Here is an 18503-nt window from a genome sequence, read left to right as displayed (position 1 = left end):
TTTCCAGTAGCTTTGAGGAGAAAGGGAGCAGGGATATGGGATGATTGTTAGAGGGGGAGGATGGGTCAAGAGATGTTTTTTTCAGGATAGGTACTACAGTGGCATGTTTAAGGTCAGCAGGGACAATGCCAGAAGAGAGAGAGCAGTTGAAGATGTGTGTTAAGGAAGACGCAAGACAAGGGGGAAGTGATCTGATAAGGTGAGATGGGATAGGATCGAGCGGACAAGTGGTGAGGCAAGAGGAAAGGAGAAGTGCAGCCACCTCTTGTTCAGCAGCCAGAGAGAAAGTCTGAAGGGTAGGAAAGGCATAATCTATGTGTGGTTGAGAAAGAGAAAGGCAAGGTGGGGAGAATTCTTTCCTTAGCTGTTCAATCTTGTCGGTAAAGTAACATGCAAAGCTATCGGCTCTAAGGTTAGTTTGAGGGGTGGCCACAGCAGGGCGAAGAAGAGAATTAAAGGTGTCAAAAGAATGCCTGGGATTGCGGAGCATTAACTAATGAGAGGATAAGTATGACTGTTTGGCGAGGGCAAGGACTGCGCTGTATGAACACAATATGAATCTATAGTGGAGAAAGTGTGACTGGGTGTGAAACTTCCTCCAGGAGCATTCAGCCCAACAGGTGCATCTTTGCAGGTAGCGTGTTGATTTAGTATGCCACGGTTGGGGGCATGCCCTCCTGAAGGTGCATGTTTGGAGCAGGGCTGCAGTGTTCAAGGCAGAGGTGAGGGTAGTGGTATATGTGGAGATGGTCAGTGAGGGACAGGAGAGGGAAGGGATGGATAGCAATTGTGAACCAATATCAGCTGACAGCTGCTGGAGGTCAATACAATTAAGGTTCCTCCTTAGTTGAGAGGGGTTAGGCTGTTGGGTGAGGGGGTACTCGATAGCAAACGATAAGAGGTGGTGATCAGATAGAGGAAATGGAGTGATACGGATATTAGATACTGTACATGCATAAGAGAAGATGAGGTATTGTCAGCTAGATGGGTGGGAGAATTAGCCCACTGCGATAGCCATAGGGAGGAAGTAACTGAAAGTAGTTTAGAGGCTGCTGAGGTCAAAGGTGGGCTAATGGGATTATTGAAGTCCCCGAGAATTAGGGATAGAATATTAGAAGAGAGGAAGTAGGGTAGCTAGGCAGCAAAGTGTTCAAGGAAGAGTAGAGGAGCACCAGGGGGGCGATAAATAACGGCAATGTTAGAGAAGAGTTTGTAAAGGTGAATTGAATGAATTTCGAATGATGTAAAAGAGAGCGAAGGGGGTGGTGAGTAGAGGTTTGAAGGAGCAGTGAGTAGTGAGAGGAGAAACCTTACACCACCACCTTTACATTCAGAGTGTCTTGGTTTGTGAGTAAGTTGAAGATCACCAAAGATAAAGATGCAGGGGTAGTAGTGTCAGAAGGGGAGAGTCATGTTTCTGTTAAGGGTAGTAAATCTAGGGAACGAGAGATGAAGAGGTCGTGGACAGCAGTGGATTTTGTAATATTGCAAACAGAGTGTGCATTCCAGGGGGCAGTATTGAAGGAGGATTTAGAGTAAGAGTAACATGAGATGGGTATGAGATTGGTGTGGTTTCTTGAGTTTGTATGTGGTGAGTTTGCTGAGATGGGACCAGGGTTTGGAGAGACATCGCTAGCTGCTAGGAGCAGAAAGATAGAAAGGAAGTAAAGGTGGGAGCAGGATTTGAACGTTTTGTAGGAGGGTATGTATATAGAGGATTTTGAGGAGTTAGAGGAGATAGGCTGGAAAGGTATATGTAGAGTGCATGGGAGGAATAGAAAGAGGAGGGGAGTAAAGTGTAAGTAATGAAGATGGTGTTGCCAGGGACAGGTGAGCAGAAGGATAGGGATATTTTAGTAATGAGTGAAGTTAGTGTGAAAGTGAAAAATAGAAGGGAGAACATTATTTAGAGAAAATATGTATAATCTTCATATCTATACAACAAAACACATGTATGTATTGTAACAATCCACCTCTTTTACAGGTAGGATTTTGTCACAGATCTTACAATAAACCACAGCCTTATAGGGTATACAAAGTCCAGGACACATTCAGTTCGGTTTTCCTTTTTTATTTGATAGGGAAAACCATCTGCTTTAAATAATAATAAACAAAGCAAAATTCCTTGCTCTTACTTGAGCTCTTACTAGACATAAATCACTATCTGTAATTGGGTGGCTTTCCCACTTACCAATTTTCCAAAAAAACAAAATAGCTTTGCAGTAAACACAATTGTTGTTCTCTCTCCTTTAGCTCTCCTAGCTGGCTTTTTCTCCCTCACTCTGCAGCAGACTGATCTCTTCTTTTAACCCCTTAAGGACCAAACTTCTGGAATAAAAGGGAATCATGACATGTCACACATATCGTGTGTCCTTAAGGGGTGAAAGGCCTGTCTGCTAATTGACCAGCTACAGGTGAGTGCCAATTAGTTAACTAAGTCAAATCCAAATTCTGGTCTGTTACACAGCAACTAGTGCTGTTGAAGCATTGGCCCACCCTGCTCTCCAAATGCTCCGCCCCAGGGACCCATGCCGTGCTTTGAGGAGCATCAGCAATGTATATTGCAAACTTTAACATCTCTCCCTGGGGCATTTAACTGAAAATTCTCTGGTTGCTGTTTTAGCAAATCAGGCCTGATGTATCTTCCATCAACCACTATTCCACTTTTTTGCTCACAGTATATAACCATAGGCATATATATACCTCTGAATGATTAAACCCACCACTACCATTGTAATCAGAATGGATATGATTTATTTGCAGAAAAGGATTAACCCTAAGGCAGCCACCAAGGGCCCAGGTGTTAGACAGGGGCCCCAGAATCATTAATTTGCTTGGCCCTTGTAACTATCTCTATGTGAAGAATAAACTGGGGCCCAAACTAGGGCCTCATGGGATCTTAGTCCTTCTCTGATGGTCAAATCATTTAAAGTGGGCAGTTTCGGTAAAATAACTGTACACACAATAAAATTAACTACTGGTACTTTGTATAATGTCTTGCATAGAATCTTTGCAGAAATAAAATAAAAACATCATTCACCTTCAGAAATATTGCTGGTTCTATAGGAAGCTCCTTCCATGTTTTTGGTGTAGCTCACTCCATGTGCTTGGATACTGTATGGTCTGCTTGCATTATTTCTAAATGTTACTTTGACAATATCTTTTACTTGTGCCAAGAGAATAGGTCCTGTTTGGTAAAAAAAAAAATACATGTTATCAAAGAAGAAGTTATTTATCAAATTAACTGAGCTATTACTGAGCTATTTTTAGGGTTATTTTTACTCACTGCTGTAGATGTCTGCTGTTAGTGCTCTGTTAGTGCTTTCAGGTAAATCAGTATAGAATTGCAGGTCTACCATCAAATATTGCAAATTGAAAGGTTTCAATAATATTCTAAAAGGTTCTAAAACCAATCTTGCGGTTCCAACTTCAACTTCGCTTGACTCTTAGTGAACTTTAGTCATGCAAATGACTCAAAATCATTCAGAGGTTAGTGAATATCAATACCGCAATTTTTATGTATCTTATGCTAATTTAAACAATGACATGGCTGCAGTCAGTCTCAGCTATTGCTCAATACAGTATTCTTTTACTAATGAAATAATCAACTTTTTTTTATTGTGTAGGTTTTTTCAGCCAACACAGTCTACTTTATTTAATATTGATCTCTCTATATATGTGATGACATGAAAAAAGTTTTACAATTGCTCCTATTCACCTTGTGGTGGTCAGAGCCAGATGGTACAGAGACTGCTCGAACTGTGGGGTAATATGTGTCTTCAAATGCACAATATAATAAAGATTTCTGACCAACAATCTCAGGGAAGTTATATACACGAAACTAAAACAAAAGTAAATTTCTTACTATGTCACCAAATCAGATGTTTTTTTGGGATGCTTATACTCTCTATTATTAGAAATATACATGAACATATGAATCTGGGGGCAATTTGTCCAGCACAATGTATAGGATACATAGATTGTCATCTTTAACATGAGAATTAAGGCTGTGGATTGTTCGTATTGTTGGCTATTTGATTCCTATTTTTCAAAAATATAATGATTGCAAAACATAATGTACACTAGTGTTACCAAGTAGTCCAAGATGCTCTTCTTCTTCAGACCTTTCTTTCCTTTTTGTAAAAGTTGCATCTGTGTACCCCACATAAAGAACCTTCTTGTAGGATCCTCCAATCCGTGCTTCATTTTGCTCAAAAAATGGCGCTGACTCACTGTTACATTTTGCAGATACAAAAATTTACTGATCAAATTTGTTGCACTCAATATAATGAACTTCTTCTAAAGTCAATCAGATGAAAAGGAAGTATAAAATGAATGAACTTTATAGTAAATCAATGAACAAACTGCACTATAGCAGCTAATTGCAGTGTATCTAGTGCCCTTCTTCACTTCAAAGTAACAATATATTGCTAGAAATAACTACATGCTACAAGTCTGATGGGTGCAGACCACTTGTAATGTTCCCTTCACCTAGTACTGCAGAATTTATATGATCTGCAGCAGAGGCATAACTAGAAACCACGGGGCCCAGGTGCGAAAATTGCTCTGGGCCCCACGCCCCATACTTCTCCCCTCCACCCCCTCCATGTGTCACATTCATGCCCCTTAGCTCCTCCATGTGTTTTATTCAACCCCCACAGGGTGAGTGTGGCATGGTTGGGGGGGAGATAAGTATGACAGAATTGGAGGGGTTCATGTGATAGGGTGAAATGGGTCAAGTGTGTCAGAGTAATGGAGAATGAGTGTGACAGTGCTAGAGAAGGCAGTGTGATAGGTTAATATGGCTGAGTGATATGAGGTGAGTATGGCATGGGTGAGTGACAGGATTGGGGAAGTTATTGTGAGTGTGGCAGGGTTAAGTGGGGGGTGACAATGTGTGTGTGCTGGAGTGACAGATAAACAGACAAGCACACACTGGCATACATGCAGATACACACCATATAACACATTTAGATACATACATGGACACACATGTAAATACACGGACACTTAATGACAAACATTCATATACAAATAGTATGACACTCATACAGATAGAAACAGTGACAGACATACGGAAACATAGGCAGACATTGACATACAGATATGCAGACATACAGAGACACATACACAGGCATACATACATACGGACACATACATACAGATACATACACATACAGATACATGCACATATACATACAGACACACACATATACATACATACACACACATACATACAGACACACACACACACATACACTCACACAAATACATACAGACACACAGACAGACACACACATACATACAAACACACAGACAGACACACATACATACATACATACAGGAATCTTGGTCATGCTATTAAAGCCCCGCTGTGCTGACCAGGCCCCCCGGAAATTCATTGCCATCGGTGGCCCCAACAGCATGGGCCACATGATCAATCCATTCAATGCGGCCCTGGTGGTAGTACCGTGCAGGACGTAGCTGCATTATATGGCTGGCGGACACCCCAGTCGCAGGGGTCCGCAGGGCGGTCAGGCCCCCTGTGCCCGCAGTAGTTTTGCCACTGATCTGTAGTCAGTGGGGGTGCATACGCCAGACTCCTTAGATCCCCCAGCTTTAGAGTAAATGGGTTGTTTGGTTGCTCTTCAATCTCACTTATGGCTTTTAGACCAACACTCAGCAGCAGCGGCCCTGCATGGGCCAACTGGGGAGTTCCTTTGATTTATCTGCCCAACCAGGAGGTATTTATCTTATTTGCCTGATGACCATTCATCCTTGCTACTAAAACAGAAGCATGGGGTTCCTATGGTGCATGCATGGCACAGGGCCGCCATCAGGGGGTGACAACCATGATGGTTGTCACGGGCTCAGCGGCCCTGGGGGGCCCGGACTGCTCTGGCAGTCCTGGGCCCCACTTTCTTTCTCTGCACACATAGATAGCGAATATCGCTATCTATGTGTGCAGCCGCGGGCCCCCGGCTCCCTGTTACCGCAGAGGGGGCCCAGGCAGCACACAGCCTCTTCTGTCTTCTCTCTTGTAATAACTCTCGCGAGACCCGGTTGCCATGGCAACGCTCCGCGGGTCTCGCAAGAATTATTGGAAGAGAGGAAAGAAGAGTAGAGGCAGTGTGCTGCCTGGGCCCCCTCTGCGGTAACAGGGAGCCGGGGGCCCCCCACCGGACCACCAGGGATAATGGAATCTCCCCCCTCCCTGGACAAAGGTAAGCAGGGAGGGGGGAGAAACATGTAATTAAATAAAAAAAATAAAAAAATTATGTAAAACTTTTTCCCCCGTTCTCTGAGTCCCACCGGGTGGCCCATGTACTTAGGGCCACCCGGAGGGCTTGAATCAGCAGGGGCCCGGTCGGGCGCTCTTTCCCTTTAACACCGCGACTGGGCCCCTTGCTTACCGGCAGCCGGCTGGGAGGAAGTGACAGCCGCAAGTCACTTCCTCCCATAAAGAGAGGAGCTGCATGGAAGGTGGCAGGAGGAGTCGCGAGGGAGAGAGGATGAGGCTGCAGTGAGGATGGGGGATCCTCACTCCCATCATCCTCAGGCACCACACTGGACCCCAGGGAATCCACCCTCCAGCAAAAGGTAGGAAACTGGAGGGTGGGTTTAAAAATGTACATTTTACATGTGTGTCAGTATGTCTGTGTGTCAGTATGTCTGTGTGTGTGTCAATATGTCTGTTTGTCTGTGTGTCAATATGTCTGTGTGTGTGTCAGTATGTCTGTTTGTCTGTGTGTCAATATATCTGTGTGTCAGTATGTCTGTTTGTCTGTATGTCAATATATCTGTCTGTGTGTCAATATGTATGTTTGTCTGTGTGTCTGTGTGTCAATATATCTGTGTGTGTCAGTAGGTCTGTCTGTGTGTCAATATATTTGTGTGTGTGTCAGTATGTCTATGTGTGTGTGTCAGTATGTCTGTCAGTGCATGTGCATGCATGTGTCAGTCTCTGTATGTGTCTGTGTGTCTGTCAGTATATCAGTCTGTGTGTGTCAGTATATGTGCCTGTATGTGTGTCAGTGTATATGGGTGTCAGTGTGTCTGTCAGTGTGTGTGTGTGTGTGTGTGTCAGTATCTCGGTCAGTGTATGTGCCTGTGTGTGTGTGTCAGTATGTCTGTATATGTGCCTGTGTGTCAGTATGTCTGTATATGAGCCTGTGTGTGTCTGTCAGTATGTCTACCAGTGTATGTGTCTGTGTGTGTCAATATATGTACCTGTGTGTCAGTATGTCTGTCAGTGTATGTGCCTGCTTATCTGTATGTAGTCAGTGTATGTATCTGTGTATCTGCTTGTGTGTCAGAGTATGTACCTGTGCATCTGAGCCGCAACTTTATATACAAATACACCCCTCCATTCAAACTTCAACACTACATACAAGCACACTCCTACATTCAAAAACAAACACTACACTTGAATGCACACTTGCATTCAAACTCCAGTACCACATACAAACACATTCACACAAACATACTTCATACAAACACATGCTTACATTCAAACACACAAAACAGTGCTAAATACAAACCTGCAAGCATGGGAAATTGGTAGAGCCCCTGCTGTCAAAGCATTGTTGGAGTTGCACGAAAGATGGGGTTCTACCTTTAGTCCAATCTTGCAATTAGGGGTCCCAATAAAATTTATTCTATTTTAGTGCCGCCACTGCATTGGGATGGATGCCGTGATTGCATACCAGGGAGTGAGGGGCGACGGCGGCAGGGCCCAGGGGGCCCAAGCAAACGCTTGCCCAGTGTCCAGTCGTTATTAAAGACGGCCCTGCACACACACACTGCATACACTGACACAACACACACACACTGCATACACTGACACAACACACACTCTGCATACACTAACACAACACACACTGCATACACTAACACAACACACTCTGCATACACTGACACAACACACACTGCATACACTAACACAACACACTCTGCATACACTGACACAACACACACTCTGCAAACACTGACATAACACACATTCTGCAAACACTGACACAACACACACTGCATACACGAATACAACACACACTGCATACACTAATACACTAATACAATACACACACTGCATTCACTAATACAACATGCACTCTGCACACACTACACACTAACACGCTCACTGCATCCACTATACTGACACACACTCTGCATTCACTACACTAACACACACTCTGCATCCGCTACACACTAACACACTCTCTGCATTCACTACACATTAATACTCTGCATTCACTACACTAACACACACTCTGCATCCGCTACACATTAACACACACTCTGCATTCACTACAAATTTACACACACTACATTCATTACACTGACACACTCTGCATTCACTACACCCTAACACACACTCTGCATTTATTACACACTAACACGCACTCTGCATTCACTAAACTATGCACACACTCTGGATTCACTATACTGACACACACTCTGCATTCACTATACTGACACACACTCTGCATTCACTACACTAACATACACTCTGCATTAACTGTACACACAGCATCCATTACACAAACATCCTTTATTCACAGTACACACACTACATTCAACACAAATTGAAACACTCTGCATTCACTATACACAGACACTGTGTCTAGTACACACACTACATCCTCTACAGACACTGCATCCACTAAACACATTGTATCTAGTACATACAAACACTACATCCACTACACAAAAACACACTACATCACTGTACACACACTACATCCACTACTCAAACACTCTCTGCATTCACTACACATTAACACTCTGCATTCACTACACTAACACACACTCTGCATCTGCTACACACTAACACACCCTCTGCATTCACTACACATTAACACACTCTGCATTCACTACACTAACACACACTCTGCATCCGCTACATACTAACACACCCTCTGCATTCACTACACATTAACACACTCTGCATTCACTACACTAACACACACACTCTGCATCCGCTACACACTAACACACTCTCTGCATTCACTGCACTAACACACACACCACATTCATTACACTGACACACTCTGCATTCACTACACACTAACACACACTCTGCATTCATTACACACTAACACACACTCTGCATTCACTAAACTATGCACACACTCTGCATTCACTAAACTATGCACACACTCTGGATTCAATATACTGACACACACTCTGCATTAACTGTACACACAGCATCCACTACACAAACATCCTGTATTCACAGTACACACACTACATCCACCATAAATTGAAACACTCTGCATTCACTATACACAGACACTGCGTCTAATACACACACTACATCCACTACAGACACTGCATCCACTAAACACATTTCATATAGTACATACAAACACTACATCCACGACACAAACACACACTACATCACTGTACACACACTACATCCACTACTCAAACACACTCTGCATTCACTATACACACTGCATCCGCTACACAAACACACACTCTGCATTCACTGCACAAACAGTATCTAATACACACAAACACTACATCCATTACACACATTCTAATTTACTTCCACCATACACACCACATTCAGTCCTGCATCATTGTCAGCGGACTAGGTGAGTCTACTTTTTTTACATTTTGGGGATTCTGCTTTCCCAAGAATCTTAGCAGTTTTCTTAAAGTGAACCTGTGAAAAATGTTCAATTTAACATGAAAAATCACCTAAACAAGAAAATCTATGCGTTAATATGAAGATAAAATATTTAACTACATTTTGGACAGTCATATTAATTCTCGCTCATTTTGTCTCCATGGTGCAGGCACCATAATCACACACTGCTCATTGTCAATCTGTTCTTGTACTCATCCAAATGTGCTTCTCAGAGTAACTGAATCATATGTTTTGTAGTTGCTGTGACAAAGTGCAGAAGAGCTGCTTGTTGGAGGCTCTCCTGCTCTCCTTTGTAGGCCAATCAGTAGCCTAGAGCTTCTTACCTTTGGCCTATGTTTTGATGAGAACTGATTGATGAGACTGACCCTGTTTTTACATGGCTTTTTCACTAAATCTGATCTCTACACTTTTTAAAAAAATTCTACTATATATATATATTATTGTGTAGATAACATGACAGACCTTAAAAATACAGATAAGTAAAGTACTTGTCCAAAAAATGTCAGCTACTATTAATAAAAATTAGTGTTCTTTTGATTTACAATTTGAGGCTGTTAACTTTTTTGCTACTGAGAGTTTAATCATCTTTTGCATACATATTTGGGACATGTATTTATATTATTACTTTAAATAGTATAAAGTTTTGCATTTAGATATTTTAGAATGTAATTGATTTTTTTTTCTGTACTCTCAGAGTGTGTGCTACATACCTCTCAGGATCATCTAAGTTCTGTCCTGTAAATTGATTTTTTAATGTTGGACCATAATTCCATATTACTTCTTCTGCTGCAATGTAATAGTGCCGAACTTTTCCCATTAGTTCACACTTTGGTTTTGTGCAGTTTCTCACTTCGTAAATTGCCTGCATGCCACCTAAGGATAAAAGTAATAATGTCTATATTACAACTCTATGGATAAAGAACATAACTATAATAATACAACTACATTTTCATTTCTCCATCCTTATTGCTAAACTAGGAATACAGCACACCATTTTGTAATGTAAAACTGTTAGAGCTTGAAAAATTAAATAAAAATAACTGAAAAAAGTATCTATCTATCTATCTGATAGATATGAGATAGATCTAGAAACTCTGCTTACTACGAACACTGAGTAAACCTGTATAACAATGCATAGTGTATATGACAAACAGAATGATAAAGTAGATATTAAAAGCCTCTTCAACAAGCTTATCTTTAAAAACAGTATTTGTAACGGCTACCCAGATAGAGAGAGGGTTTCTGCCGTTGAAGACGTCTTTTTTCCCTGCAAGCTGCTGTGGAGAAGTAGGCTGCTGTAATCCCATCCACGATATCCAGAGTGAGGAGCAGGTTCAGCTGTAAACAGGAGCAGAATAATATTCCCAAATAATCCCCTTCCAAGAACGAGACGAGGCTACGTTTTGAAGGGTCAAGAAGAACTGAGGACTGGAACACCCAGCCTGCTTTTTATTAGAAATAGATACACACAGAACACTCCCAGGGGGAGGATGAAAACAACCAATAATACAGATGGTAACACCCCCACGTCTCCTCCCCTCAGATAACTACATAACCCAATTAAAATGTCCACATTTTTCCACCAGTTCTGGATGTACCCCAAAAACAGGGGGTACAGCTTTAAATCCGGTAGCGCTGGATAGCTCTCCTTCAGGGGGACAATATATCCAAAAATCACCCCATTCGGATGTACAGTTCGGGAGATACAACGTTCCAAAGTTTTGACCGACCGCACAGACCAACTAGCCGAAATTAGTTCCATGAGTTTTGGCCTTGCGGTCGGTCTCCGTTCGCACGGTAAAAAGGTATGATACTCTGGCCATCCATGCGAATCGCGGGGTTCGCTGGAATCCCCATAGATGATTGCATATAACTACCGAACGAGGGGACGTTCGGTAGTTTCCGTACGAACTTATGGAGGTCTGGAGGATTCAGCGGTGTTCGCCTGTTTGCGTATCCGTTTTCAGTTCCATGCGGTTACAGGCAAACACCGCTGTTCGCACACAAGATGGCCGCGAACACGTGGAAAGTCCCGAAATGGCGGCCACCTCTGCATTACACGTGAAATTCGCACGGAACCAGACGAACAGAGGAATGGAACGAATGGATGTGTAAGTTGTAATCCCCTTGTTTGTTTCACATCCACCAGAGGTTGGTAGGGATCTGTTACACTGCTCCCCTTTTGTGGAACACTCCGGCAGACCCGGATTGATCCTTTTCGGGTCAACTTGGGGCTGTCCGGTCCTTTGTTAGGGCAATAGTTCTGTTTGTCTGGACAGACCGTCCGCGTTCCCATTAAACTTGCCAGGGCGGTATTGGATGGAGAAATTGTATGGCTGTAGTGCGAGACTCCATCTCAGTAAGCGTCCATTATCTCCAGCTACTCTGTTCAGCCATACAAGGGGGTTATGATCAGTAATTAAGGTGAATTCTTGACCATACAGATATGGGGTTAATTTCTTTAGGGCCCAGACCAGGGCTAAGCACTCTTTTTCCACTGCCGCGTAACTCACTTCTCTAGGTAACAGTTTTCTGCTGAGATACGCGACAGGGTGTTCGCCCCCATCTTCGCCGACCTGGCTTAGCACTGCCCCCAGTCCGTACATGGACGCATCTGTGTGGACGACAAATCTTTTGTTAGGGACGGGGGCAGATAAGACAGGTGCATTGATCAAGGCTTGTTTCAAGGTTTGGAATGCTGTTTCACAGGCGGGAGACCACAGGACTACTCTAGGTAAATTCTTCTTTGTTAAATCTGTCAAGGGTTTGGCGATGGCGCTGTAGTCAGGGACAAATCTCCTGTAGTACCCTGCCGTCCCTAAAAATGCTAACACTTGTGTCTTAGTGTGGGGTGTGGGCCAATTGGCTACGGCCTCTACTTTAGCGGGTTCTGGTCGTTGTTTCCCACACCCCACCCGGTGTCCCAAATACTGGACTTCAGCCATGCCAAAGTTACACTTCTCCGGCTTTAGAGTTAGGCCGGCGGCCCTAATCTGATCCAACACAGTCTCTATGTGTTGTAGGTGTTCCCCCCAAGTCTCGCTATAGATCGCAATGTCATCCAGGTATGCGCAAGCGAAGTCCTGGAAGCCATCAAGGAGGCGGTCCACTAAGCGCTGAAAAGTAGCTGGGGCGTTTTTCATCCCGAAAGGCATGACCTTAAACTGGTACCGGCCAAACGGGGTGACAAACGCCGACTTAGGGATAGCGTCCTTGGCCAGGGGAATCTGCCAGTACCCCTTGCACAAGTCAATGGTGGTCAGATAGCGTCCCCTGGCAATGCGATCCAATAGCTCGTCTACTCGGGGCATGGGGTATGCGTCTGTCACAGTTCGGTCGTTGAGGCGTCGGTAATCGACACAGAACCGGGTCGTCCCGTCCTTTTTGGGGACTAGGACGACGGGAGATGCCCAGGGACTGTCGGATGGCTCTATAACCCCTAGTTTTAACATCTCCTGAATCTCCTTCCTCATCTCTTCTTTTACAGCCTCGGGAATTCTATAGGGAGTTTGTCGGAGCGGGGCTTGGCCTGGGGTTTCTACGTAATGGGTCGCTACAGGTGTGTAACCTGGCTCCTGGGAAAAGGTTAATCTCTTTTCAACTAGTAGTTGCTGGAGTTGTTCTCGTTCTGTGGGAGTTAATCGCTCCCCTAGCTGTACTGTATTAAGCAGCGTTTTGGACTCGGGGTTGGCTAATAGATCAGGGATGGGGAGACTGTCAGGGTCCTCAGAGGCGGGGATGCATATGGCGGCTATGTCCTCGGGCCGTTCTTGGTATTCCTTTAATAGGTTTATATGAAAGGACTTCTGTATCTTTTCGTCCTTGCTACTGGCAATGATATAGGTGGTGTCACAGACCTGGGCTACTACTTTGTAGGGGCCTTGCCAGGAGGTCTGCAATTTATTTCCTCGAACGGGTTTAAGTACTAGAACTTTCTGTCCTACCTGGAATGTTCTCAGCCTAGCGTTCCGATCGTACCAATGTTTCTGCCGACCCTGGGCCGCATGGAGATGATCCCGGGCCATCCGGGCTAACTGTTCCATACGGTCCCGCATTTCTAGCACATATGGTACGATGGGGACACCTTCGTGTTCCGTCTCTCCCTCCCAGTGCTCTCGGATGAGGTCGAGAGGGCCTCGCACCCTCCGTCCATAGAGCAGTTCAAAGGGAGAGAACCCAGTGGACTCCTGCGGTACCTCCCGGTAAGCAAACAGGAGGTGTGGCAAAAATCGCTCCCAGTCTCTGTATTCCGCCGTAAAGGTCCGTAGCAATTGCTTTAGGGTACCATTAAAGCGTTCACAGAGACCGTTAGTCTGGGGGTGGTACGGTGAACTAAGTAGGGGCTTAATACCACAGACCTTCCACAACTGCTGGGTTAAGTCTGCGGTAAACTGGGTCCCTCTGTCCGACAAGATTTCCTGGGGAAATCCTACTCTGGTGAATATCCCGACTAGCGCACTGGCGACAGTGTCAGCCTGGATATTCGTCAGAGCGACGGCTTCTGGGTAGCGGGTGGCATAGTCCACCACGGTAAGAATGTATTTCTTACCAGAGGGACTGGGGTTAGGTAGGGGTCCTACTAGATCGACTGCCACCCTGCTAAATGGTTCCTCGATCACAGGCATAGGGGACAGTCGAGCTTTCGGATGATCCCCTCTCTTCCCCACCCTCTGGCATACATCACACGTGCTACAGTAACGGCGCACGTCCTTCGAGATTCCTGGCCAAAAGAAGGTCTGAGTGATTCTGTAGGTTGTGCGGTTACCCCCTAGATGTCCTGCTAACGGAATGTCGTGGCCAATTCGGAGAAGCTCCAATCGGTACTTTCTAGGTACCACTAATTGGCGCTTCTGCGAAGGAGCACAGCCTCTCTTCCTGCCTTCGGTTAATCTGTATAATCGGTCCCCCTCCCATATAAAACGTTCCCGCTCATCCCCTCTATTGTCAGCTAGTTCTCGGTACTTTCGGAGGGTGGGGTCCTGTCTAGTTTCCCTCCCAAACTCCTCTGGGGTGTCCCAAGCTAGCGGTCTATCTGTAGTGTCATTGCTAGGTGTCTGTCGGTGGCTTACCTGGGTCTCCCGACCTGTTGGCGGATCGTCCTCGATACGGGTCTGTGAGCGGGTGGTCACGGGGCAAGCCGCAGCAGTAGTGGGTAAAAAGGCCGAGGCTAGAGGGCCAATATCATTGCCCAACACGACCTCAGCGGGTAGGTTGTCCATAATGCCCACCGTGGTCTTTCCTGACCCGACTCCCCAATCCAAGTGTACCCGGGCGGTGGGTAAGCGAAAAACAGCCCCCCCTGCGACCCGAACAGCAACAGTACGGTTAGACACAAGCTCTGGTTTCACCAGATGCTTTTGTATTAAAGTGATGGTAGCGCCAGTGTCCCTTAGGCCTTGTGCTATCTGTCCATTTACACGCACCTCCTGACGGTGGTGCTGGCGATTATCTGGGGAAGCCGCTTGTATGGGGTTGGCCTCATATAATATTCCCAGGCATTCCTCAGGGCTCCCTTCAATTTCCAGGCAATGAGCAGCAGCGGGGCGTGAAGATGGGCTTTCGGTGTTAGATGTGCGCCTCCAATTATTATTGGCTGATCCCAACGGGCAAACACGGGCAATATGTCCCAGGTTGCCGCAGCGATGACACGTCACTCTGTAGGATTCCCGGGGCTGGTTGTTAGACCCTTGAGGACGTGGAGGTCCTGGGGGTACCGGGGCCCGGAATTCTGTGCGTGCAGCGTAGGTTGGGGTGCGGGCCTCTGTTCTAGGTGCTGGTCGCGTAGTACCTTGGCTCACTTTTCTCGTTTCCACATATTCGTCTGCTAGTCGTGCTGCCTCATTTAAGTTGGCTGGGCGGCGATCTCTCACCCAATCCTGTGTATCTGCCGCCAAATCTTGGAAGAAATGTTCCATCAAGAACAATTGTAGCACTTCTTCTCCGGTGTTAGCATTGCACCCTTGCATCCAATGTGATGCCACCCTTTGTAGCTTGTTTGCCCATTCCATGTGGGAGTCCGCTGCCTTCTTTTTGGACTCCCGGAAGCGACGGCGATACGCCTCTGGGGTGACTGCGTATCGGGTGAGTAGTGCGGCTTTCACCCGCTGATATTGTGTGATATCTTCGGCCGTGAGTGCCCGAAAAGCCTCATTTGCTTTTCCTGAAAGTTTCCCAGCCAGAATAGTAACCCATTGGTCTGGGGGTATCTGGTGCAGTGAGCACTGCCGCTCAAAATCTGCCAAATACCCATCAATCTCTTCCTCATTTTCTGCAAACGCTTTAAATGCAGTAAATGGTATTTTCCTCCCTGCAGCAACGGGAGGAGGAGTAGGAACTATATGTGTACTAGCTTGTTGCGCCAATACATGTTCCGTGTCTTGCCTCCTCTTAGTCTCGATCTCCTCTTTTGCGTTCTTGAACAGTCTGTCTAATAGCTCCGTGGTCTTTTCCGGATATAATGCTAATCTTCGCTGTACAATAGCAGTGAGTACATCGTTCTCGCTGACCGGTGCAATAGGTTCAGTTACCTCCATGGATCTATCCATTTCGTCCAGCTCCAGTAGGTCAGCTATCAGCTCTCTCCTTGGTCTGTTACTAGCACTCCTACCACGATTTTCCAATAGATCTTTCAGTGTGGGTCTTTTCAGCTTGGCATACTGAGACTCCATTCAGCACTTGCTCCTTGGGCAAAAGAACCATCCCACCGCTGCCACCAATGTAACGGCTACCCAGATAGAGAGAGGGTTTCTGCCGTTGAAGACGTCCTTTTTCCCTGCAAGCTGCTGTGGAGAAGTAGGCTGCTGTAATCCCATCCACGATATCCAGAGTGAGGAGCAGGTTCAGCTGTAAACAGGAGCAGAATAATATTCCCAAATAATCCCCTTCCAAGAACGAGACGAGGCTACGTTTTGAAGGGTCAAGAAGAACTGAGGACTGGAACACCCAGCCTGCTTTTTATTAGAAATAGATACACACAGAACACTCCCAGGGGGAGGATGAAAACAACCAATAATACAGATGGTAACACCCCCACGTCTCCTCCCCTCAGATAACTACATAACCCAATTAAAATGTCCACATTTTTCCACCAGTTCTGGATGTACCCCAAAAACAGGGGGTACAGCTTTAAATCCGGTAGCGCTGGATAGCTCTCCTTCAGGGGGACAATATATCCAAAAATCACCCCATTCGGATGTACAGTTCGGGAGATACAACGTTCCAAAGTTTTGACCGACCGCACAGACCAACTAGCCGAAATTAGTTCCATGAGTTTTGGCCTTGCGGTCGGTCTCCGTTCGCACGGTAAAAAGGTATGATACTCTGGCCATCCATGCGAATCGCGGGGTTCGCTGGAATCCCCATAGATGATTGCATATAACTACCGAACGAGGGGACGTTCGGTAGTTTCCGTACGAACTTATGGAGGTCTGGAGGATTCAGCGGTGTTCGCCTGTTTGCGTATCCGTTTTCAGTTCCATGCGGTTACAGGCAAACACCGCTGTTCGCACACAAGATGGCCGCGAACACGTGGAAAGTCCCGAAATGGCGGCCACCTCTGCATTACACGTGAAATTCGCACGGAACCAGACGAACAGAGGAATGGAACGAATGGATGTGTAAGTTGTAATCCCCTTGTTTGTTTCACATCCACCAGAGGTTGGTAGGGATCTGTTACAGTATTTTAAAAGCCAATCATGTCAGACAGAGGATGATGTCTAGATGAACAATTTCATAAATCAATACAGGACAGCTCTGTTTGAGAAATAGTATCCTTGCGTTAGTGAAATGATTTGTTAGAGTTCTTTAGGAGACACATGCATGTGTCATGTTTCTTATTAAAAAACATACTGCATGTGTCATATTTACTTTTACAACCAACACGAGTTAAACACAAAAAAATTATACTTATTGATACTAGTTAAATTATATATCCGATATAAACTATATACCAAATCACGTCCTACTAAACAGAACTTCTGTGCTGTTTCCAAGGGCAGTGGGCATACTGCTTTAATCTAATCAACTACAGAAAATCCCATATTCTGATTGGACCTGGTATTTACATTTTATTAAATGTAAGTTATTTAGTAAAAGTCTTGGAAAATATATTGGATTTGGAGTTTGAAATTTGCAATGCACTTCCACTGATAAACGGTTATATAGTTAAATATATGTCTTATATCTTGCTTTGAGTAAAATACATTTTGCTGTTTAGATAGTGATTCGTGTAACAATTCTACCCATGGTAGCAGTAGCGTTAAAATTAAGCAGTATACCTTCTAAGTGATCGTTAACTTGGCAGCTAAGAAGCCATTTTCCAATGTTGTTTGTTAACATTTCTCCCTGGACCATTGTTGCAGGAAACAAACTAATAGTATCTACACGGTAACGCTGTTGGGTTAAAACTTGTCCATGAAAGTACGCAGCATGAATATCTATTTCATTTCCCATGCCAAACAAATACCATTTAACTTGTTTGTTGTTACACATGGACAGCCCAGGGAGGTTCCCAAACATATATCCATTGATGCCTGTAAATATAGAAAAGAAAATAAGGAATTCATTTAAATTAAAGAATATTTGAAAATAACCTAAAACTCCTTTTGACCTTTTTTATGAGATGCTATGTTTTCTTAGCAAATGAGGAGGAGGAATAGAAACAATGTTCTATTCCTCCTCTTCCCTATACCCTTCCTCCATGCGAACTTCCATGTATAATGGACAGGTGTGAGGTGTGATTGACAGAGAGCTAAAATGTAGTCACCCAGGTACAGGATAAAGTGTCTATTTCTAAATACAATTTTATTTTTCACACCTCACAAATACATATTGCATATGCAGATTAATA

The 18503-nt window shown here is 44.7% G+C and overlaps 1 protein-coding gene across 1 annotated transcript in view; it reads right to left on the bottom strand.

Moving 5' to 3' along the window:
- The window catches only part of LOC134586721 (ceruloplasmin-like), a 67688-nt gene that overhangs the window by 26771 nt on the left and 22414 nt on the right, over positions 1-18503 (bottom strand). The window contains exons 5-8 of the mRNA XM_063442476.1: positions 17932-18186; positions 10366-10528; positions 4093-4232; positions 3041-3187 (exon numbers count right to left, since the gene is read on the bottom strand). Coding sequence (XP_063298546.1) covers positions 3041-3187; positions 4093-4232; positions 10366-10528; positions 17932-18186 — 705 coding nt within the window. The remainder of the gene's footprint in view (positions 1-3040; positions 3188-4092; positions 4233-10365; positions 10529-17931; positions 18187-18503) is intronic.

Source organism: Pelobates fuscus, chromosome 2, assembly GCF_036172605.1.
Source record: "Pelobates fuscus isolate aPelFus1 chromosome 2, aPelFus1.pri, whole genome shotgun sequence".
Taxonomy (NCBI): Eukaryota; Metazoa; Chordata; class Amphibia; order Anura; family Pelobatidae; genus Pelobates; species Pelobates fuscus.
The sequence above is the reverse complement of the archived record's forward strand: the minus strand, read 5'-3'. Positions and strand labels throughout refer to the sequence as shown.